At 38.6% G+C, this 24,455-nt stretch overlaps 1 protein-coding gene across 14 annotated transcripts in view; it reads right to left on the bottom strand.

Annotated features, from left to right (window-relative positions):
* The window catches only part of THADA (THADA armadillo repeat containing), a 358,465-nt gene that overhangs the window by 324,535 nt on the left and 9,475 nt on the right, over positions 1-24,455 (bottom strand). For all 14 annotated transcript variants that reach the window (XR_012422434.1, XR_012422435.1, XR_012422436.1 and 11 more), the window contains 8 exons: positions 20,247-20,434; positions 17,068-17,162; positions 15,593-15,813; positions 12,872-13,563; positions 11,352-11,530; positions 10,242-10,397; positions 8,885-9,007; positions 5,186-5,309 (listed from right to left, as the gene is read on the bottom strand). Coding sequence is in view for 11 of the 14 variants with exons in the window: in XM_065527132.2 (XP_065383204.1) it covers positions 5,186-5,309; positions 8,885-9,007; positions 10,242-10,397; positions 11,352-11,530; positions 12,872-13,563; positions 15,593-15,813; positions 17,068-17,162; positions 20,247-20,434 (1,778 nt within the window). In the remaining 3 variants the exon portion in view is untranslated. The remainder of the gene's footprint in view (positions 1-5,185; positions 5,310-8,884; positions 9,008-10,241; positions 10,398-11,351; positions 11,531-12,871; positions 13,564-15,592; positions 15,814-17,067; positions 17,163-20,246; positions 20,435-24,455) is intronic.

The raw sequence follows: 24,455 nt of genomic DNA, 5'->3' as shown, positions 1-24,455 counted from the left end.
AAAATAGGGTTTCACAGCAAAATGTGAAGAACACTTAAAAACATTTCACAAGTGAACTCCTAAGGAAAACGGAAACATTCTTATGCTTACATAATTTGAGGAATATAAATTGGGATACAAATTTCTCATTTAATCTTAATTTACAAGTTAGCACAACCCTATGAAATTCCTAGAGCCGACACCTGAGGTTTTTGTTACTTCCTTAACAACTCGGTTCAGATTTGCTTCTTGTTTTCCAATCTGACTGCTTTTTATTTTTTTCTTGTATAATTGCTCTGGCTAGAACTTTCAGTACAACAGTGAATAGCAGTGGTGACGGTGGGCATCTGTGTCTTCTTCCTGATCTTAGGGCAAAAGCTTTCAGTTGCTCACCACTGAGTGTGATGTTACCTGTGGTTGTGTTACAAATGTCCTTCATCATCTTGTCCTTCCTATTCCTAGTTTTGCTGTGTTCATTTTTTTTAATCATAAAAGAGTACTGAATTTTGTCAAATGCTTTTTCTGCATAAATTAAGATGATCACATGGTATTTCCACCTTCATTTTAATGTGATGACATTGACTATTATTCTTAAGTTGACCCACCCTTACATTCCTGGGATAAACTCCACTTACTCATGGTATATAATACTTTTAATATGCTGTTGGATTTGGTTTGCTAGTATTCTATTGAGGGTTTTTGCCTTCAATAAGGCAATAAGGGATATTGGTCTTTCATCTTCTTTTTCTTTTCTTTTCTTTTTTTTTTTTTTTGAAATGAAGTCTCGCTCTTGTCACACAGGCTGGAGTGCAATGGCACGATCTCGGCTCACTGCAACCTCAGACTCCCGGGTTCAGGCGATTCCCCTGCCTCAGCCTCCTGAGTAGCTGGGATTACAGGTACCCGCCACGACGTCCAGCTAATTTTTTGTATTTTTAGTAGAGATGGGGTTTCACCATGTTGGCCAGTCTGGTCTTAAACTCCTGACCTCAGGTGATCCACCAGACTCGGTCTCCCAAAGTGGTGGGATTACAGGCATGAGCCACCACACCCAGCCGGTTTTCTTTTAAGTGTCTTTGGTTTTGGTATCAGGGTAATGATGGCCTTATAAAATGAGGTAGGAGGTGTTCCCTTCTCTCTAATTTTTTGAAAGAGTCTGAGAAGGACTGGTGTAATTCTTCTTTCAATGTTTTGTAGATTTCACCGGAGAAGTCACTCACCCTAAACCTTCTCTTCTCTCCTTCTGTGAACCTTCTGAATACTGATTCAATCTCTTCTTAAAGGTCTGCTCACATTTTCTATTTCTTCTCAAGTCAGTAATTGTCATGTTTCTAGAAGCTTGTCCATTTCATGTAGATTATCTAACTTGGTGTTACAACTGTTCACTGTATTGTCTTATAATCATTTTTATTTCTGCAAACTTAATAGAAATGTTCCTACTTTCATTTCTGATTTTAGTTGTTTGTACTGTCTTTCTTTTATCTTAGTCAGTTTAGCAAACTTTGTCTATTTTGTTGATCTTTAAAAACACAACTTCTGGTTTCGTTATTTGTGTTGTTTTTCTATTCTCTATTTCGTTTATCTTTGTTCTAATCTTTTTGTTTCCTTCCTTTTAAGTTCATTCTTCTCTTCTAATTGCTTGAGGTAGAAAGTTAACTTGGTTATTAATTCAAGATCTTTTAACGTAGGCATTTACAGCTATAACTTTCCCTATAGGCACTGCTTTTGCAGCATTGTGTAAGTTTTGGTATGTTGTATTTTTGCTTTCACTCATCTCAAAATATTTTCTAACTTCCTTCATTATTTATTCTTTCATCCATCAGTTGTTTAAGAGCTTTTTTCAAATTTGAAGCCCTTTATGACACCACTGTATGAAGCCACTAACACTCTCCAGCCTCCTAGGTCTTCTATATATCCCCCTTATCTTCTTGAAATACTTTTCATAGAACTTATCTACATCTTGTACATACATAATCTACATAATCTTGCATCTACATAATGTAATAATGTATACAAATTCTATGTATTACTTGTTCATTCCTGTCTCCCTTCACTGAAACATAAGCTCCAAAGGAAGAAGCACCTTGCTTGGGACAGTGAATATCCTTGGTTGCTTGACATATAATAAGCACTAAATTAATATTTGCTGAACAAATCCTTTTAATCTAATTGTAGAATTTTATTACCATCAATATTGTGGCATTTGAGTCCACATAAGAAAGATGCATGCAACTTATTCTTCTTGGTCTAGGAAAGGCAGAAACCATTTGACTAATCTCAAATCAGAGTCCTATCACTGAAGTTCTTGAGATGATAATGAAGGATGAATTTACATCTCCTATCCTGTACTTCACAGTCAAGGTTCTTAAGTCTCCTTTAAAAGCAATGGCTACAGTATGGCTTGCTCCATTTGCATTACCTCCCAGTTGTCTAACATAATTACAATGGCATAAGTCACTGCCCAATTACATGAAACTCATACATTAGGAAGATGACTCAGGGTTTTCATTTTTAAAGTACATTTAAATGTTTTAAATTACTCTCTTGACTGAAAAATTATAGGTACGCTTCAGCCTAGTTTTAATTCCCATACACTTAGGTGCAGCTACAACTACATCAAATGCGCAGGAAACGTTTTGTTATATAATTGAAGTAATCAATCACTCTGAGGTAAAAACTTATTTTCTAAATTAAGTTGAAATACTACTGAAATTTTATGAACTGACGGGAGACTCCTGCATTCACTGAATGCTGTAACAAATTACCACATACTTGGTGGCTTAAAACCACAGAAATCTATTCTCTCACAGTTCTGGAAGCCAGAAGTTCAAAATCAAGGTGTCAGTAGGGCCATGCACTCCAGAGCCTCTAAAATCTGTTCCTTGCCTCTTCCAGCTTCCAGCAGCTGCAGGCATTACATGGCCTGGAGCCATATCACGCCAATCTCTACCTACGCCGTCACACTACCTCCTCTTTCGTTTGTCAAATCTCTCTCTGCCTCTGTCTTGTAAGGATACTTGTGATGACATTTTTGGTCCATCAAGATAATCTAGATATCTCACCTCAAGATCCTAAACTTAAGAACATCTGCAAGGACCCTTTTTCCACGTAAAGTCTGCATTCACAGCTTCTTAAGGATTTGATGTGGATGTGTTTTGGAGACCATTTTTCAGCCTGCCATCCCCACTTGAGTAAGGTGATCATATTTCTTACATAAATACTGTAACAAGCCAATATCATCAATACTCTAATAGGATGCCCTGTGAAGAACACCATATCACCCATACAACATTGCTGCAAAAATGTACAGCATGAATCCAGTCATCAGCAAACAATGAGACAAACCCCAATTGAGACATATTCTTCCAAAACGTTAATATCATAAAACAAGAAACTTTCCAGATTAAAGGAAGCTAAAAAGAGGCATAACAACAAAACGCAATGCATGATCTAGGGTTGCTTCCCAGATTGTGGGAAGTTAGTTTTTTGTTCTATAATATAAAAGGCCATTTGTTGGGACAATTGGCAAAATTTAAATATGGACTGCATATTCGATTAAAGCATTGTATCAACATTCAATTTCCTGAATTTGATCATTGTGTTATGGTTATAAAATTAATAAAAGACACAGATATAGCAAATATTGCAAAATATTAATAACTGATGAATCGGCCGGGTGCGGTGGCTCATGCCTGTAATCCCAGCACTTTGGGAGACTGAGGAGGGTGGAAAACCTGAGGTCAGGAGTTCGAGACCAGCCTGACCAATATGGTGAAACCCTATCTCTACTAAAAATACAAAAATTAGCCAGGCATGGTGGCGGGTACCTGTAATCCCAGCTACTCAGGAGGCTGAGGCAGAAGAACTGCTTGAACCTGGGAGGCAGAGACTGCAGTGATCACGCCACTGCACTCCAGCCTGGGCAACAGAGAGAGACTCCGTCTCAAAAAAAAACAAAAACAAAAAAAAAACGATGAATCTAGGTAGAGCGTACATGGCTATTCATTGAACTAGTCTTGAAACTTTGCTGTTGATTTAAATTTTTTCAAAATAAAAACTTTTAAAAACTGATTTTCCCCAAATGAAGCAAGTCTCTATTACATTAGCTAACTGTCCTGTCAAAAAATTACACTTTGCCCAATACTTTAAAATAAAAAAGAATCCAATGATAGCGTAAAGCTCCTCGTACTTCGGCCATTCCCTGTGAAAGAGCAGCTGAGCAGGATATTTTCCTGTTTGACCACAGTCAAGGAAGACTGAGCACAAGCAAGAAATCCCGCATTATAACACATATACACACATGTACACGGAAAAAAGAATCATTTTGGCAGGGCACGGTGGCTCACGTCTGTAATCTTAGCACTTTCGGGGACCGAGGCAGGCAGATCACGAGGTCAGGAGATCAAGACCATCCTGGCTAACACGGTGAAACCCCATCTCTACTAAAAACACAAAAAATTAGCCAGGCGTGGTGGCACGTGCCTGAAGTCCCAGCTACTTGGGAGGCTGAGGCAGGAGAATCACTTGAACCCAGGAGGTGGAGGTTGCAGTGAGCCGAGACCATGCCACCACACTCCAGCCTGGGTGACAGAGCTAGACTCTGTCTCAAAAGAAAAAAAAAGGAGTAATTTCTTGTCAAAAAAGGAGAAAAAAAAAAAAAAAGATTTGAAGAGGGAACTGAAATTTCACCCTCTTGAGAACCACACAGAAGGAAAAACAAAGGGTATCATTAAACCAGAACACTTGGAAACTACAGCCTCATGTTGTCTTTCCGAAACCAGATTGAGGCATATGAAACAGATAGTATGTAAGGGAAACCACATTTTAACCACAGAGCTCACTGAGAAATATTAAATATAATAGAAGCTATTATTATTTCAAATTTTAAAACTTAAAGAACAGATTGGATACTATCTTAAAACAGCAACAAACAAATTAGGGAGGTAAGAGCTGGAACTGTTTCCATAATAAGCATAATCCATGAAAATTACACTTTGGGGTTGGCAAATAATGATCAATGAAAAGGGAGATAGTTTCTCTTCTGTCCTTTACTGGCAAATTTCATTATGTACAAGCAAGAATTATATGGTAAGAATAAAACCTCAAAGAAAGGCAACAAAACTGAAACTTCAAATAAAGCAAAATGTAGAATAAGTATGTTTTGAAAGAAAAAAAATTATTTCCCATAACACTATTAAACACTTACCTTCTGGGACATGAAAAACTTCAGCTATTGAGCCTAAAATGGTTAAAGCTGAAAATCTAGTTGAGTAGGAAGATCCAGGAAACAATGCTTCAAAAAGACTGTTACAAATGGATGACATGAAATTCTTAAAAAAAAAAAAAATTACAGTAAGTATAATTACGTCACAATAGGTTATATTCATAGTATTAAACACCCTTTTAGAGTGGGTGTTTTTGTTTTTAATGTAAAAATAAAAAATTTCAAAAACGATACTGGTTGTTCACTTTGCTTAATAATTCAGGTTAGTACCCTTGACCATAAGCTATATCATGACTTTAATAAACCCTATATTTGCAGAGTCAACAAGAAGTACAATTTCTATTGTAGCCCAGACAGATACGTACACTTTTTTTTTTTTAAGACACAGTCTCACTGGGTTCAACAGCCCTAGTCTTCACTGCCTCTACCGAAGATCCCCGCATTCATTTCCAGGGTGAAGAACATGCAACCTTGGGGATTTATCCTTTAGGTCCCCACAAGCCCTAAGAGTTTATTAGGTTATTAATTCTATTAGGTTTCAAAGGAATAGGGCCATTACTGAAAAATATCCTAGTTAAACTACTTTTAATTATAAGTGAAACAGGATTCACATTAAAACACAACAAGGGCCAGGCGTAGTGGCTTATGCCTATAATCCCAGCAATTTGGGAGGCTGAGGCGGGCGGATCACCTGAGGTCAGGAGTTCGAGACCGGCCTGGCCAACATGATGAAACCCCGTCTCTACTAAAAATACAAAAATTAGCCCGGTGTGGTGGCGGGCACCTGTAGTCCCAGCTACTCAAGAGGTTGAGGCAGGAGAATTGCTTGAACCCAGGAGGTGGAGGTTGCAGTGAGCCAAGATCACGCCACTGCAGTCCAGCCTGGGTGAAAGAGCAAAACTCCATCTAAAAAACACAAGATCATCCACTAGGAGGTATCATTCAAACTGTATTGTCATTTATATGCTTAAATATAGTTGTTCTTTCCTGCAATCAGACTGTAGCCATGATGAAGGTAGGGACCACATTTTTATGTTTGCATCCCTAGTGCTGAGCACACTATCCTACATACATATTAACGCTCAGTATATGCTCTAATCACTTTTAATGGTTCTCAGTGAAGCTTCCAAATCTTCCTTGGCCTATCACTGAAAGCTATCCATTTTCAACTTGATTCTTTGGATTCACTTCCCATTACTCAAGTCCTCCATTCCCTAAGGTATTTTACGTCATTCACACCACTGAATTCACCATTCCCCGAGTTCTCCCTGTACTTTCTTATCTCCAAGCCTTCATTAAGCTAGTACTGGGGGTTGCAGGGAGAATATACTGAGATTTTGGAGTCAAGAGCAGGTCTGGACTGGAGTTCTGACTCTACCACTTACTAGCTGAGGAACCTTACACAGGTTATTGCACTTCACTGAGCTTCAGCTTTCTCACTTGTTAAGTGGGGATAAGAATGTTATCTCACAGCCTTTTTATTAAAGGTTAAATGAGAACATGGACATCTAACATTTTATAAATGTAGAAGGACTCTAGTTACTATCAGTTATTTAGGTATAAAATAATCTCCACTAGACTAGAAGATGTCTTTTTCAACTAATAGCCTCCTCTTCTCCCCCAGCACTTAAAGTCTATCGATTGGCACTGAGCACACCACACACTGTGCCCGGCACCCACTGTTCTGACGATGTGACAGTCATGACAATATAGTGCCAAGGTCACAACCTCCAAAAGCCACAGGTGTGCCAGTAAGGGAAAAGTACCACAACCACGAGACTGACTCAGATTAAGACTCTAAGCACTAATTTTCAAAACATGCATACTTATAAGCACAGACCAAGAAACCATGCATACACAAAAATTCAGAATCTCAATCCAAAAAACAGCTTTTGTATTTCCAAGTACTTAACTGAGTTTTCACAAATCGTCATTTTACCCCTTACAAAAAGAAAGTAAACGAGAAATGCATTGTTAAATCTACCAATGATCTAAGAGAAACTACAAAATAACTAGGCTGGGCATAATATCCAAAATAATCCATAATAATGTTGAGAGTAGGTAGTATGTCATGCCTGTAATCCCACCACTTTGGGAGGTGGAGGCGGGGGAATCACTTGAGGTCAGGATTTCGAAACCAGCCTGGGTAACACAGCAAGAACCCACATCTACAAAAAATTAATTAATTTAAAAGAAATTTTTTTAACTGTCCCACACGCACACTGGGGGCTTCAGTATATATTCTAGTCACTTTTTAAATTTTTATTTATTAATTTTTTGAAGCAGGGTCTCACTGCTCTGTTGCCCAGGATGGAGTGCAGTGGTACAATTAAGGTTCACCGCAGCCCTGACCTCCTGTACTCCAGCAACCTTCAAGCCTCAGCCTTCTGAGTATCCGGGACCACAGGTGCACACCACCATGCCCGTCTCAAGGTTTTTTTTTTTTTTAATAGAGATGGGGTCTTGCTATGTTGCCCAGGCTAGTCTTGAAGTCCTAGGCTCAAGTGATCCTCCTGCCTCAATCTCCCAAAGTGCTGAGATTACAGGCATGAGCCAGCGCCAGTCGCTTTTAATGACTCCCAGCAAGGCTTTGTAGAGAGATACATAGTTACATCACTTCTTGGCCTTTTGGCTAAGATCAAGTGGAGAAATACATAGTCTACAAAGAGCTTTTTCATTTAATCCTCAAATCAATCTTTTGAGAAAGGTTACTAATTCTGCTTATAGTTGATGAGACTCAAGTCAGCCAACTAATAAGTGGCAGAATCAGGAGTAAACCTATGTCTTTAAAATTCAGGTTGTGACTTCCCAATCTTAGTCATTGAGATTTTAAGAAGTCAAGCTGATTTTAGCCTTTGAATAGAAATATTCTTTGTTTGATGGCTTTTTATCTTTTAAATACAAAACTTAAAACCAAGGGCATCCATAATAATGTTTAGCGTAAGTAGTGAGCATGTCATAGTTCAAATGTATCATCAATCTATTTATCTACCTCTTTCTCAAAATAAATAGGTAAGTTCTGTCTTCTATCTGGGCCTGAGGAGAAAAAAAGGGTCTGCTTCTCAAAGGCTAGATTTGGGGGAAGAACAGTGAAAAGCTCAATCTGTTCTGCTGAAAAGAAATTCAAGATTGTCAAGCTAAGCCCTGGCCCAGACTGGAGCTGCTGTACCTGGGTTTCCATCCATTTCATTAACACAATGCCCTAAAATCCAGCCCTACTCTTCAAGCTCACTCCAATGTGAGACAGACAGCAAGCTCCCTCCACAGCTGGACCATGGGCCAAGAGTCATGAATACCAAGCCTCTGTAAGTCATCTCAATCTAACGAGAAAACAGCCCAGCAACAGCAGTCTTCTGCCCTGGAGAAGGACGGAGTTCAGTACTATCAATTACCCTTCTGTTAAAGTACTAAATTCATCTGGCCCACATGAGCTGAAAGTGACTGGGGTTAGCCCACTAACGTCATTCTGTAACAGTCCTCCAGTACAACACTGGTTCCATAACCCAGGCTACATCAAGTAGAGCACCAAAGCAGCAGAAGAAATAGGTAATACTCAGCCTGAAGGAAAAAAAGCACAGAAACACAATTTACCGAAAGACTTCCATTTATTTCCCTTTAATGCTTATTCATTATACTTTTTAATTTTTAAAAAAAGTCTATGTTTAGAAATATATCACCTACCTTATACTGCTGTAAAGAAACAGAAGGGTGCTGTTTGGTTAACTCCTTCTCTGGTTCATGTTTGGATTTATTCTGCTCCAATTTATAAAGTACCTGAGAACTTTCCTGTATTCTACAAAACAACTTTTGAGACAAAGGAAATGAAGCAAAGGTGAGCCACACATTAAATTTAAATGTCAGCCTGAGAGGCAAATTCTTTAGAATAAAACGTCAGGCAAGGAGAGCACTGATTTTTAATCTCTTAATATTTTATAATGTTTCTTTTTGATGGAAAATAATTTTTATACCAAAAACAAAGTTGTTATTGCAAAGCAGAATACTATTATTAAACCACAGTTCTATTTCCTTTAAGTTGGCACAAACCTGAAGATGATATAGTCATTTCCCTACTTTACCAATTCTTCACCCCATAAATGTGTTACGCAATTAATTCAACTTGGATTATTTGATAATGATCACTTTATGAGGTGCTTAAAACTATAAAAATGCAAGGGCATTCTTTCTCCTGTTACCAATTTTTCTTAAAACTACCTTAACTCCAGCATTAGATTTTTTCTTTACAAAAAAGAACCCAAGGTTGATTTACTACACCAAAATGAAAGGCCTTTTGGCCATGTGTGGTGGCTCATGCGTGTAACCGCAACACTTTGGGAGGCTGAGGTGGGAGGACCACTAGAGCCCAGGAGTTTAAGACCAGCCCGGGCAACAGAGCGAGACCCTATCTCTAAAAAAAAAAAAAAAAAAAAATTAAACATTAGACAGGCATGGTGGTATGCCCCTGTCGTCCTAGCTACTTCAGAGGCTGGGAAGGAAGAATTGCTTGAGCCCGGGAGGTGGAGGGTACAGTGAGCTATGATCACACTACTGCACTCCAACCTGGGTGACAGAGCAAGACCCTTTTTTTTTCTTTTTTTTTTTCTTTTTGGAGACTGAGTCCCACTCTGTCGCCCAGGCTGGAGTGGTACAATCTCGGCTCACTGCAACCTCCGCTCCTAGGTTCAAGCAATTCTCCTGCCTCAGCCTCCCAAGTAGCTAGGACTACAGATGCACACTGCCACGTCCGGCTAATTTTTTTGTATTTTAGTAGTGATGGGGTTTCACTGTGTTGCCCAGGCTGATCCTGAACTCCTGAAAAAAAATGGTGGGGGGAGGGGTGTGTGCTTTCCACTCTGGATTTTAATCCCAAATGTAAGCTTTATGGAATCAGAGAAAAGGTCATAGAAGGGCCATCATGAACAGATGCGGTAGCCCAATTCCATGACCATTCCCACATGCTCCCAAAATCTGGGCTCTTTTTAAAAACCATTTCCCAAACAAAGTTCACCACTTCCCTATGCCTTCTGATGGGAAATTCTACCTTTTTAAGAAGTGAACAGATCTGTTGCCGCACTCCTGGAGACTGGCTGTTAAGATTGTATGTAATAAAGAACTGAATCCACTGCATTTCTTCCATGGAAACAATTTCTGTGCTTCGATTACTTTCACAAAGCAAGCCTAATGTATCTATCCTTACCTAAAAAACATCAAGCAATAAAACATTAATTTTCCAAGAAAAAAGCAAAACCTAAATCACTTGAATTGTTTAATTACTTACATAGGCTACAAAAGGAAAAAAATAAACTTCAGTTCACCAATAGGTACCTCAGAAAGGTTTCTTAATCTCAAAGATCCTAGTGTTATTTCCTATACAATTTTTTTATTAAACGTGTAAATTGGGGATTTATAAAATGCAACAATCAAAGATTTTTATTCCATGGTAATGCTCAGCTTCATTCCTTTTTCTCTTTTTTTCCAGTGACCCCCTTTACCCCATCACCTCACTCTTAAATTACTGCCAGGCACTTCTAACTGGTTTCCTGGTTTCTTTCTGCTCCCACTCTGGAAATTCATGTTTCCACTAATGTAATTCCTTGCTGAAAACAGAGTGGCTTTGGTTTAGCTTCATAAAACCAGCTGGTGCCTGGGAACCAATGAAGTCTTTAGCCTAACATTAGACCTTTCCAAAAAATGTCCAAAACACTCCACCCCGATAAGCAATGTTCTTAATCATCCTCCAGACCTTGCTCATTTGGGTCCCTCCATTTTGTATGCTGCTCCAAGGCTTCCTCTTTTCTAATCGTATCTATCACTTTCCTAATCAAGCACCACCTGCTCTGATCAGTCTCTTCTGAGCCTCCCAAGCAAGTCCTTATGTATTTAAGGGCACATGATGGCACGCTTGTGTCTGTACTGTCAGTTCTAAGAGTTTCCAGTTGTTTTATGCAAGTTTTCTTACATCCTCAACGAAACCTGCAGTAGCTTGAAGAAAGGGTCTACTGAAAGTTTAGTTGGGAGACTAGGGTTTCTACTCATTCTCTTTATGAACTCCCTAAAACAGTGTAGGACATAATGTAGGGGCCTCTACATTGAACTGCTACATGAAAGGGATCTACTGCACCTACAAATCCAGGTAATTTTCTTTACTTACTTGACAATGCTGATGAATTAAGCCTTGCTTTATTCTTGCACCAGACACGAGGTTCTCCCAGGTATCAGTAGCAGACTGAAGATGTCCATGAGCTCTAGCTATTCGCAGACATGCCATCAAAGCTCCCAGAGCCCCCCTGCTATTACAAGACCCTAAGGATGGGAAAGATTGCTCTTGTCCTGAAAGCACAGTAACAAAGACCATTACCATATTATGCAATGACTACTATAATTATCAGCTGCTAATTTTCGTGTTTCCAATTAACATTTTATTTCAATAAATGAAAATGACATTTTAAACTCATTTCTAACATAAATTAAAGTTCCTATTCTAAAATAAATCATTATTTAAAATGATTTATCCTTTTGTCAATCGTTTCAGGTAAGCATAATTCTCTTATTGTTAACATAAACAAATCATTATTTACCTGCTAACATTTTTACTTTTTCCCTAACACTTAGAAAATGAATCAGGAAGTAAATCAGGAAAAAAAATCAGGTGGAGAAATAAACACATCAGTGGCTACAGACTTATTATTGCTCTAAAAGTAAACACTGAACCTCTCTGCACATTTTAGAGTGACTGTTTTTCACTAGTAAAGAAGATTTAAAAAGGAACACAAACAGTCTGATGGTTTGAGAGGCTAGCACATCAGCCATTACCAGGAAGACAGGGCAGCTTGATATAAAAATAAAGACAACCTTACTTCAGAACAGATTCTTGAATCCTGAATTTCAGATGGCTTTTCAAAAAGTCAAGAACAACTGTTGTCAAAAATTACAAAAAATGGCTTATTTTCACATACAGGAATCAAATTTTCCTGCTACCTCATGGCTACTCTTTGAAGTACTGAAAGTTTTTAACAATTTTAGTTGAAAATATTTCTTAAAATCACACTGTACAATACATTTTTGCTTTGTTAAACAATATAATAATTTTAAGATTTATACAATGTGTCATGATCATCACTTTACACATCCTGAATTATGCTTGAATTTGCAGTGATTCCTGTAGGGTTTGTGAGTTTCAATGGGATGTCTACCCCTATTGTAAATAACTATAGATGGCTATTTCTTGAGATCATGCCTCTGAATTTTGTCACTTCCCCAGAGAAAAGAACTTGCTACTGCCAAGTTACCTGTCTTTAACCTTGCCTAACACAGTTTTTAATTATTGTCTCAATCACTTGAATAAGCACATTATATAAGACAAACTTTTATTCCAGTAATACAACAAAATAAATTCAGAACTTGAAAAAATGAATTAAAACCTTGTAATAAAGGAAAGTTTATCATTGTAAGTGGAATTATTCTTTAGCTTGTAGAAATGACTTCAGCCAAAAAACTCCATTCAGCTTTATACAGGAACATTCGTTTCAAACTGAAACATCTATCATTAATCTCCTCCTTTACTATTTATAGAAGTGGTATTTAAATTTAAATATGATTAGCATCTGCATAGCTACCTACATTTAAGTATTATAATTAGAAATTACTAAAACAAAAATGCATTTTTCTTACCAGTTTTAGCATCAATAGAAGTCTGAAGAATCTTTACCATGTACTGTAAGCTTTCAGGGCTGTAACTTAGTAATTTTGGCAAGTAATAATCAATCACGTAAGATTTTTGATCCAAGTTTCCTTCACACAGTATAAAAAGGAGAGGAGAAACCCAAGTCTCATGCCACTGGTCAATCCAAGAACTCTCAGCAGTCTGGGATTTCAAATGACTCTTATGATTTTTAAACATGGTTTCCAAGAGGTCACTTGCATAAGGTACCAATGACTGGTCCCCCATCACCTCTAAGATTTGAGATGGAATAGTTTTATCTATAGCCAGAATATGTTCAATTCCTATGCACTCTACCAAACAACCAAGGCACATGTACTTTCCTTTAATATGCCATTCCAATCGCAGAAGACTCTCAGTCAGTTTCACAAAGAAAGGATCAGGGACCAAAACTGCACCTTCCACAGTGAGCCGGTGCATTTGGAGAAGGTTTTTGAACATGATTTTGGTTTGGTGTCTTAGAGCATCCAATGGATGTTCCCAATGGGTATAGACATATTCCAAAAGTCTCCCAACTATACTTGAATTCCCATTCAGGCTGTCCCTTAGGCTGGGGGAACTTGATTCAAGGACTTGTATGGCTGAATTAGTCCAGGATGCCATGATTCTAGACAGAAACATTTCCAGCGTTGGCTCTTTAATCCTGAAGAAAAACAAGCCATGATCCATTATTGTAAACCGATTAGTAAAATAAATTTCATTTTAGAACAATTTAGACTTTAAAAATATTAAATACAAAGAATGAGCACAAATTTCAATTATTAAATTTACAAGAACAAAAAACTACAAGTAAAGACAAAACCGATCTCAAATTTGTGTATGAATCTTTTTACCTTGTAAAAAGTAATCCAGAAAGGAGTTCAAGACCAGCCTAAGCAATATAGTGAAACCCCATCTCTATAAAAATTTTAAAAATTAGCTGGGTGTGGTGACACACACCTGCAATCCCAGCTACTTGGGAGGCTGAGGTGGGAGGATTGCTTGAGCTCACAAGTGAGACTGCAGTGAGCTGTGCTCACACCACTACACTCCAGCCTGGGTAACAGACTTTGTCTCAAAAATAATGATAATAGTCCAGGAAAGGACATAGGGAAATTTGGGGGATGATGGAAATATTCACTCTCTTGATTGTGATGATGATTACATGTGTAATTTATTTATTTATTTATTTATTTATTTATTTTTGAGACGGGGTCTTGCTCTGTCACCCTGGCTGGAGCACAGGGGCACAATCTCGGCTCACTGCAACTCCTGCCTCCCAGGTTCAAGCGATTCTCCTGCCTCAGCCTCCCCAGTAGCTGGGATGACAGGCACATGCCACCACACCTGGCTAATTTTTTGCATTTTTAGCAGAGACGGGGTTTCACCATGTTGACCAGGTTGGTGTTGAACTCCTGACCTCAAGTGATCCACCTGCCTGAGATTTGCACACCTGGGATTACAGGCGTGAGCCACCATGCCTGGCCTATACATGTAATTTAAAACATAAGGAAAGCCAAGGGTTGGAGATGGTTGGGGGAATGGGGCTTCTCTGTGATAAAAATATTGTGAAGTTGTTTGAATTAACTTTTATGTTCAAGAAATTTTAGAAATGTTGACAGTTTATCAGACTTGTGAGGATCACTTTAGATTACCTATGTTAATGTTCTTCATAAATTCTAAAGCACTACACATGTAGAAATTTTTATAGTTTTAAAAAACGATGGTAAAAACAAATTTGAAGAAAAAAATGTTTTAAAGAAAAAAGATAGCATGAAGAATATTAAAAATTAATTTTTGAAATGCTGGTGGTTGTACAACTCTGTGAATAAACTAATAAAGTGAATTGTACACTTTAAATTTATGAATTGCATAATATATTAATTATAGCTCCAGTATGTAAAAAATTATTTTAATTTTCCTCCTTTATTCATATGTTTATTATTATCAAGCTGTATATATGTTTTGACATTTCATATATGTGATCACTTTCAGCTATTATGGCAAAAACACCACAAAAATACAAAATACAGCCCCATGAAGTCAGAAGACCTTCTAATATTGCTGTCTCAGGTTCTTATTAGCAATATGCTCTTAGGTAAGCATTTACTTTTCTAAGTCTCCCTTTGCCCATTCAACAAATTAGATTTCTTATCCTACATAGTAGACATATGAGGATCACATTAGATTACCTATGTTGAAGTTCTTTATAAATTCTAAAGTACTATACATATAAAACTTTTATAGTTTTAAAAAATGATAACATTGAAAATGTTAAAAATTAATTTTAGAAATGTTCCTCACTGGCTAACCTACAGCAATAATTTCATTTATTTATTTTTTTGAGATAGGATCTCACTCTGTCACCCAGGCTTGAGTGCAGTGGCACAATCATACCTCACTGCATCCTTGGCCTCCTGGGCTCAGGCAATCTTCCCACCTCAGCCTCCCAAGTAGCTGAGACTACAGGTGCATGCCACCACACCCAGCTAAGTTTTAAAAGTTCTGTACAGAGAGGGTCTCACTATGTCACCCAGGCTGGTTTTGAACTCCTGGCCTCAAGTGATCCTCTTGCCTCAGCCTACCGGGACAGTAGCTGGGATTACAGGCACAAGCCACTCTAGCTTTTGGACTACATCTTTTAAATGTCTTACAAGTGAAACAAAATATGAGACAATAGCATCAAAACTCACTGTGAACTCAAGGTGAACAAAACATGTGCGGTATCCAAGAGAAGGGCCTCCCCACTCCGACCCATGCTCCCATTCTGCCAGTCCAACATGGCAAGTGTCCCCTGACATAGGAATAAGACAGCTGACCCAGAGACGTTACCACAACAGAGGCTTCTGCAACTGCTCATAAACCACTCGGGGACGCTGGTGCAGTCCACTGAATGAAGAAGCACACTGCTAATCTGGAAAAATATAGCAGAGCTAATACACATAAAGCTTTTAAAACTTTTCAGAGATATTTCAAAATACAAACCCAAACATCTCTTTCCCCTGAAAAATCCTAGGAAAAATGACTAAACCCAAAGATAAAATACCCACAAATGTCATTATTATTATATTAGTATTAAAGGAATAAAATTACATCAAGTACGTGAATGATTTTGCTGGTTGGAATGTACTGGCAGAGCACAACACATCGCCACCTGCAGGTGGATAAGCTTAACAACTCTTTTTTTGGGGGGTTTTTTTTTTTTAAACAAATGCTTTTAGAGGTGATTTGAGAAATAAACATCTTCAACTTATTCAAAGATAATTACTTTGTGTGATCTCATAAAATAATGCACATATATTTTTCTAAGGTAAGGTAAAAAGATAAAATAAGTTTCCATATAATATAGCAAGCAAAAAAAGAAACCTACTAGTAAAAAATACAAGGATTGTGGCCTAAATTATCAAATTATACTTTCTATAAGAAGCAAATTTACTGAAAAATTGGCTCTATCTAGCATGCTTCCTGTCTAAAGTACATGATTTGGGTTATTCTTAATAAAAAACACATTTATCAGAAAAGTTATTACTGTGTATGTATCTATACATTAATATGCATAATTTTAACATTAAAAATATCTTTTAACATATTAATGAGAGATGACACTGAACAAACAGCACTAGAAAAAACTAAAAGAATATACATCAAAAATGTTTATAGTGATTATCTTTGTGAGATGGACTTACAGGTGACTGTTATTGTCTTCTTGTTATTGTTGCTTTATCTGAAATTTTGGAATTGTCTCTTATAAGAGAAAAGGGTCATCAGAAGGAACCAGACAATGCAAAAAAAATTCTTTTAATTCCCTTCTTTAAAAATATTTTTAATTTTTTTTTTAAGTCTCACTCTGCTGCCCAGGCTGGTGCAATCTTATCTCACTGCAGCCTTAAACTCCTGGGCTCAAGCGATCCTCCCACCTCAACCTCTCAAGAGCTGGGACTACAGGTGTGCACCACCATATCCAGCTAATTTTTTTATTTTTTGTAGAGACAAGGTGTAGCTAAACTCCCCAGGCTAATCTCAAACTCCTGGCCTCAAGTGACCCGCCTGCCTTGGCCACCCAAAGTGTTGGGATTATAAGTGTGAGCCACTGCACCAAGCCAAAAATATTTTTTAAACATACTCTAACTCTCAATAAAGTACAATTCTAAAAAGGAGATGCACTTACCAAATGAGGAATCTTTTCAGATGGGTGAAACATAGTCTTAATAAAAAGAATAATAGCTAATCCAGATGTGCTCTGTACAGTCTGTAATAGATCATCTATTTGGCAAAAAAGAAGACAGCTTATGTTAAATAATGAATATTCTGTTACAGTGGAAAGAGCAGATGCTGAGCAGCCAGATAGGCCTGGCTACAATTTCTAGTCTGACCACTTCCTGGGTGAATAGGTCTTACATAAATTATTTTAAATCCCACAAACTCTGTTTTCTCTTCTGTAAAATGGGATAACTCTTAACTGACACAGTGTCAGGTTTAGATGAACAATGAATATAAAGGCTTTTTAGAAGCAGTCTCACTCTGTTGCCAGGTCGGAGTGCAGTGGCATGATCTTGGCTCACGGCAACCTCTACCTCCCGGGTTCAAGCGATTCTCCTGCCTCAGCCTCCCGAATAGGTAGAATTACAGGCGCGTGCCACCACACCCAGCTAATTTTTGCATTTTTAGTAGAGATAGGGTTTCACCATGTTGGCCATGATGGTCTCAATCTCTTGACCTTGTGATCCGCCCGCCTCGGCCTCCCAAAGTGTTGGGATTACAGGCGTGAGCCACCACGCCTGGCCGAATATAAGGGCTTTTAAGCCCAGCATATAGATACTCAATAAATGTGATTCCTTCCTCTCTCCTCTAACATACACTTTCTTCCTCTCCAACTACTGCTTCCCAGAACACCTAACAGCAACACCACCTGTCCCTTCCTCTCCACCAATGCCTCTGTATCCCAATCACCACAGACATAGACTTTTTCAAAAAGAGATTTCAGGGCTTGTGTAAAGAATGTACATAAGTGCTAACTACAAACTTTGCTAGCACTGACACTGTACCCATAGCAACCAGTTTTGACTTGGTATCTTCTTTTTGTTTTATCTCTATTAGCCTCTAATACCATGGTGAATTGTTCAACCTGGGGAAAGAAGTATGACATCATAAACTACGTACTAAATATCCATTCTGCCCTTCATCCCTGATAACAAAACTGTGACTTTGATTGGGGAAGCCACATGCCCAGCCAAAAGCTGGATACCTGCTTCTTCAATCTTCTTTGCAACTAAAGGTAGGTATATAAGAGGGTTCAGGCCAATTGGATGTAAGCCAGTCACTTGAATATCCTGATTAAAAGTAAAGACGCAACTGGCCTTCCTTCTTCCTGCCTTGAATACACATCTGGAGCTACAGCAGTCATATGGCAATCACAAGGCAATAAACGTGGGAGAAAGCCAACCTGCTGAAGATGGCACAGCAGAAAAGCAGAAAATGTGTGGGTCATACACTGCCTATACCAGTTCAGGATCAACTGCCTCTGAACTTCTTACGTGGGAAAGGAGGTTTGGTTTTCAGTTACTTGCAGCTAAACACTTTACTGATCATGAACTTCAAAATGCTAGAAAAGAATAGTACTGATTAGGTGCCATCAACTTTTCAGAAAAGAAGCTATTTCTTTTTTTTTTTTTTTTTGAGACAGAGTCTTGCTCTGTCACCAGGCTGCAGTGCAGTGGCATGATCTTGGCTCACAGCAACCTCCGCCTCCTGGGTTCAAGTGATCCCCCTGCCTCAGCCTCCCGAGTAGCTGGGACTACAGGTGCATGCTGCCACATCCGGCTATTTTTTTTTTTTTTTTCGTATTTTAGTGGAGACGGGATTTCACCACGTTGGCCAAAATGGTCTCAATCTCCTGACCTTGTGATCAGCCCGCCTTGGCCTCCCAAAGTGCTGGGATTACAGGCATGAGCCACCACACAAGGCTGAAGCATATTAAAATCATGTATTCTCTACATTTCATTAGTTAGAGAATCTTTTTTAGACTAACACAGTCCTCTTTTAAAAAGTAAATAACCTCTGAAAAGTTTTCTGTAAGTTAGGTCTTAATAAAAGTAACTTCAACTACTTTCCTTTCAATACCTGAGAACTCAGGCAAAAAGAAAAATGGAAATACTAATTGGACAAAATATAGCTAAGACTTTCGTTACCAGGGTTAAAAACACAAAGAGGCTGGGCGCGGTGGCTCACACCTGTAATCCCAGCACTTTGGGAGGCCAAGGCAGGCAGATTACCTGAGGTCAGGAGTTCTAGACCAGCCTGGCCAACATGGTGAAACCCCATCTGTACTGAAAATACGAAAAAAAAAAAAAAAAAAAAAAAATTAGCCAGGCATGGTGGTGCACACCTGTAATCCCAGCTACTCGGGAGGCTGAGGCAGGAGAATCACTTGAATCTGGGAGGCAGAGGTTGCAGTGAGCCAAGATCGCGCCACTGCACTCCAGTGTGGGCAACAGAGACAGAATCCATCACAGACAAAAAAAAAAACACAAACAATGAGATGCTATTGTTTTCCAATCAGCCTAGCAAAACCAGAGTCAGTTATTGTTTTTCACTAACAAGAGCTCTAAAGAGATCCATTAGCATGTTTTTAATTAAGTTACATTCATACATATATTACCATATAGAATGGGAGGTGAAAAGAGGATAATTCAACTTTTTATATAAATACTTGTGTTAGGTATCACTTTTTCTTAATCTTATAATAATAAACCACAGATTCAAAAAAAAGTGACAGAAAACAAATTTATAGCTTAATAAATTATTTAAAAGTGATCACCCTTGAACCTATCTTCCAAGGCAAGAAATAGAACTCAGCTACTCAGGCTGGGCACAGTGGCTCACACATATAATCCCAGCACTTTGGGAGGCCAAGGTGAGCAGATCACTTGAGACAAGGAGTTTGAGAACAGCCTGGCCAACATGACGAAACCCTGTCTCTACTAAAAATACAAAAAATTTGTCAGGTGTGGCGGCACCCTCCTGTAATCCCAGCTACTCAGAAGCTGAGGCACGAGAATCGCTTGAACCTGGGAGGTGAAACCCAAGATGTGGAGGTTGCAGTGAACCAACATCACGCCACTACACTCTAGTCTGGGCAGCAGAGTGAGATTCGGTCTCAAAAAAAATAAAATAAAATAAAATAAAACCATGTAATGCAGGGCCTCCCTCCATTTTGGGAGGCTGAGTAAGGATACATTCCACACCTTAGTTAAGTATCACTTTTCATACTGTTAGTAGGAAAAGCTGATTGGCACTCAATTTTAACTGTCAATTATATATCATTTGTATATAATTTGTTACACTTACCATCGCTTAAAAACTTGGTAAAAATACTCAGCAATCCACACATATTTTGCCACATTGGAGAATTGGAAGCCTTCCAAAGATTTCCCTGGAAATCTTGTACTTTCTGTACTAACATCATTGAAACTCTAATGCCTACCAATAAGTCATTCATCAACTGTGTTTGAATAATATGATTTCCAGCACATTTTCTATAAAGAAGAAAAGACATTATTACAAAAGGAAATTCAAACAAAAATGTGAACATTTCTAATTCCCAGCAAAATAAATACATTCCTCAAAGGCCCGAAATCAATTTTAAATTATGATAATTTATTCCTCTCTCTTCCATTCCTACAAACATTCCAATTATGTGGATACTAACTGCAAACTTTCAACACCCTTTACTTACCAACATGTCCCTCTTTCTCAGCCAACAACTAACTTTACTTCTTCTAGGGCAAAGGTAAGAAATCAAGAATGAATGACAGAACTTGGGCTGGGCGAAGTGGCTCACACCTGTAATCCCAGCACTTTGGGAGGCCGAGGCAGGCAGATCATTTGAGGTCTGCAGTTTGGGACCAGCTTGGCCAACATGGCGAAACCGTGTCTCTACTAAAAATACAAAAATTAGCCAGGTGTGGTGGCACATGCCTGTAATCCCAGCTACTCAGGGGGCTGAGGCAGGAGAATCACTTGAACCCCAGAGGCAGAGGGTGCAGTGAGCCAAGATGGCACCATTGCACTCCAGCTGGGCGACAAAGCAAGACATCATATTTAAAAAAAAAAAAAAAAAAAAAGAATGACATAACTTACAAACTTGAACACTCTCTCAACGTTGATATATTTTCCCTCCCTGGCTTTTTTTTTTCTTTTTTGAGATAGAGTCTCGCTCTGTCGCCCAGGCTGGAGTGCAGTGGTGCAATCTGGGCTCACTGCAACCTCCACTTCCCAGGTTCAAGCAATTCTACTGCCTCATCCTCCCAAGTAGCTGGGATTACAAGCAAGCCATCATGCCCGGCTAATTTTTATATTTTTAGTAGAGACAGGGGTTTTGCCATGTTGGCCAGGCTGGTCTCGAACTCCTGAACTCAAGTGATCCGCCTGCCTCGGCCTTCCAAAGTGCTGAGATTACAGGTGTGAGAAACCATGTCCGGCCCCTCCCTGACTTCTAAAATGTCAGGCTCTTTCGCAGATTTTCCCCTACTTCACCAGCACTCCTTCTCAGATACCTTCACTAATTCATCCTCTTCTCCCTAATCTTTTTACGTTAGGAAAGTCCAGGACTCAGTCTTTATTCCTCTTCTTTTCTCCATCTAATTCTCTCCCTTGCTGATCTCTTTAGTTCATCAGCTTTAAATTATAATCTACGTGCTGATAATTCCCAAATTTTTATCTCCAACCCAGACCTCTGTCTAATTCCTTTCTGGTATATCTAACTTCCCGATATTTTTACTTGGATGTCTAACACACATCTCTAAATAAGTGAACTTATCTTCAACTCTAAATCTGCTGTACCTGCTGCATCTTTATCCTACAAAAACACTGTAATCATCCTTGCCGGCCCTCCTCTCCATTTCATCTATAGGAAAATCCTGTTGGTTCTACCTTCAAAATACATCTAGAATCAGACCAACTCCATTGCTGTATCTTGGCCTGAGCCACTCTCATCTCTCCCTTGGGTTACTGCCATAGCCTCCTAACTGGTCTCTTGCAGCTTCTGTCCTTCCCTCTCAGTCAGTTCTCAACACAGCAAAACACAGAATAATCCTATTAAGGCAAAAGTTAGGAAAAACAACTTGGTAGTTTCTCAAAAACTTAAACATAGAATTATCTTATGAGTCCACTCTTATGTATATACCCAAAAGAGCTAAAAGCAGAGACTCAAAGATATACTTGTATATCAATGTTTATAGCAAAATTATTCACAATAGCCTAAAGGTAGAAACAGACCAAATGTCCATCGACAGACGGATTAACATGTGGTCTACACATACAATGGGATATTATTCGGCCACAAAAAGGAATGAAATTCTGATATATGCTGCAAACGTGGATGACCCTTGAAAACACACCTGTAATCCCAGAACTTTGTGGGGCTGGGGCAGGGGCACTGCTTGAGCTTAGGAGTTTGAAACCAGCCAGGGCAACATGGTGAAACCCTATTTCTACCAAAAATATAAAAACAGGGCATAGTGGTGGACGTCTGTGGTCCCAGCTACTCCAGAGGCTGAGGTGGAAGGATCGCTTGAGCTTGGGGGGCAGAAGTTGCAGTTAGCCACGATCCTGCACTCCAGCTTGGGTGACAGAGCCAGAACTTGTCTCAATAAAAAAAAAAAAAAAAAAAAAGGAAACATAAATGAAATCAGCCTGACACAAAAGGACAAATATTATATGATTCATAAGAATCACCTAGAATACGCAAATTCAAAAAGACAGAAAGTAGAATAGAGATTACTTGGGGCTACAGGAAATGACTTTTTTTAAAAAAATAAAATTTCCTTTCTTTTGGACACACTGAACTTGAGGTACCTGTAGAACATCCAAGCTGAGATGTCCACAAGTCAACTGTCAACTGATCTCCATCAGTCTACCACTCAGGAAAGAGATCTAACTTGGAGTAATAAATTTGGGAATCCTGAGTATATAGGTGGTGGCTGACACCAAAGTGGACGTTATTAAGCAGTTCAAACAAACAAAATGAAAAGGACAGAACCCACCTTTACACGATGACCATAAAAAGAAGAGCCAAAAAGGAGAAGAAGAGACAAAGAGCTCCTGCTATGGCAAAAGGCTACCATGAGTGAAAGACGATGATGTACAGGTATTATTTCTGCTCTCTCCCAGAACCTCCTCAAACCAACAGCCATGGGATTTAAAATGTAAAAAGATAAATTCTAAAGGCAACCAATATGCAACAAGACAATAATAATAATATTTCAGAAGCTGCAAAGCAGATGATGAGTGATAACTGACAGCAGAATCAAGAAAAGTGGACGCTCAGCCAGGGAACAAGCCCAGAAGCCATTTGATCTGTAGTACCAAATGGCTCAGAAACCGTTGGCACTAGGTACTCCTTGATGTGGAGGTAAACATAGGATTGAAAACAGGAAGATTAAATACCTCTGAGCCAGAAAACAACTTATCTTTAGAAAAGGTAAAACAGGTGTCTGGCAAGGAAGATAGCACACACAGATAAGGCAACAACATATTACAAAAAGGAGAATTAGGTAAATATATGCACAATGCAGGCCAAATACTGAGACCTCAGCCTTCTTCCCTCACTCAGCAACCAGACTATTAAGACAATGGTTTAGAAGATTCTTCCATGGCAAATCCAGTATCTAAGCAAAAAGATTTAAACATACTGACATCTTTAGGTTTCCTCAAGGAAGAGTTCCCCCAAGAAACAGCCCAGCTAGACTAGCCTACAATAAAATCTGCAGTCAACTCCACCCATAGGCACAGGCATTCAAATCAATCCTCAGTGTCCCATTATTAAATATGACTACCCGAGCTGGGCACGGTGGCTCACGCCTATAATCCTAGCACTTTGGGAGCCAAGGAGGGAGGATCACTTGAGCCAATGAGTTCGAGACTAGCCTGGGCATTATAGTGAGACCTCATTCCTACAAAAAATTAAAAATAAAAAAAAATTAGCCAAGCATTGTGGCAGACACCTGTAGTCTCAGCTACTCGGGAGACTGAAGTGGGAGTATAACTTGAACCCGGGGAGGCAAGAGGTGCAGTGAGCCAAGATCGTGCCACTGCACTCAAGCCTGGGCAACAGAACAAGACCCTGTCACCAAAAAAAAAAAAATTTATATATAGAGAGATAGACAGATAGATAGAAAGAAATACGTAATTGCCCAGCCAAGGATCACCAGACTTCTAAGGAAAGCTTCTAATAAGAAATATACTGAACAAAACCAGCAAACAGAAACAAGCAACTTGGAAGAAACAGAGACTATGTAAAGATGATAAAAAACAAAAAACTATCATGAATATATCCTCAGAGAAATAACAGAGGATATTTCACTCACGAAATAAAAACAGGATGCTATGAAAAAGGAACACACTCAGGTGAGGAAAAGAGTTCTTTCACTTACTCTCATAACAATTTATTAAATTTTTAATTTTTAATTTAAATATTTTAATATAGTTTAAATATTAAAATTCTGTATTTATTAAAATTAAGTATCAAACCTCTAAAAAATAGATTTAAATAATTGG

This window comes from Macaca fascicularis, chromosome 13 (genome assembly GCF_037993035.2).
Source record: "Macaca fascicularis isolate 582-1 chromosome 13, T2T-MFA8v1.1".
Lineage (NCBI taxonomy): Eukaryota > Metazoa > Chordata > Mammalia > Primates > Cercopithecidae > Macaca > Macaca fascicularis.
This window is presented reverse-complemented; position numbering and strand designations above follow the sequence as displayed.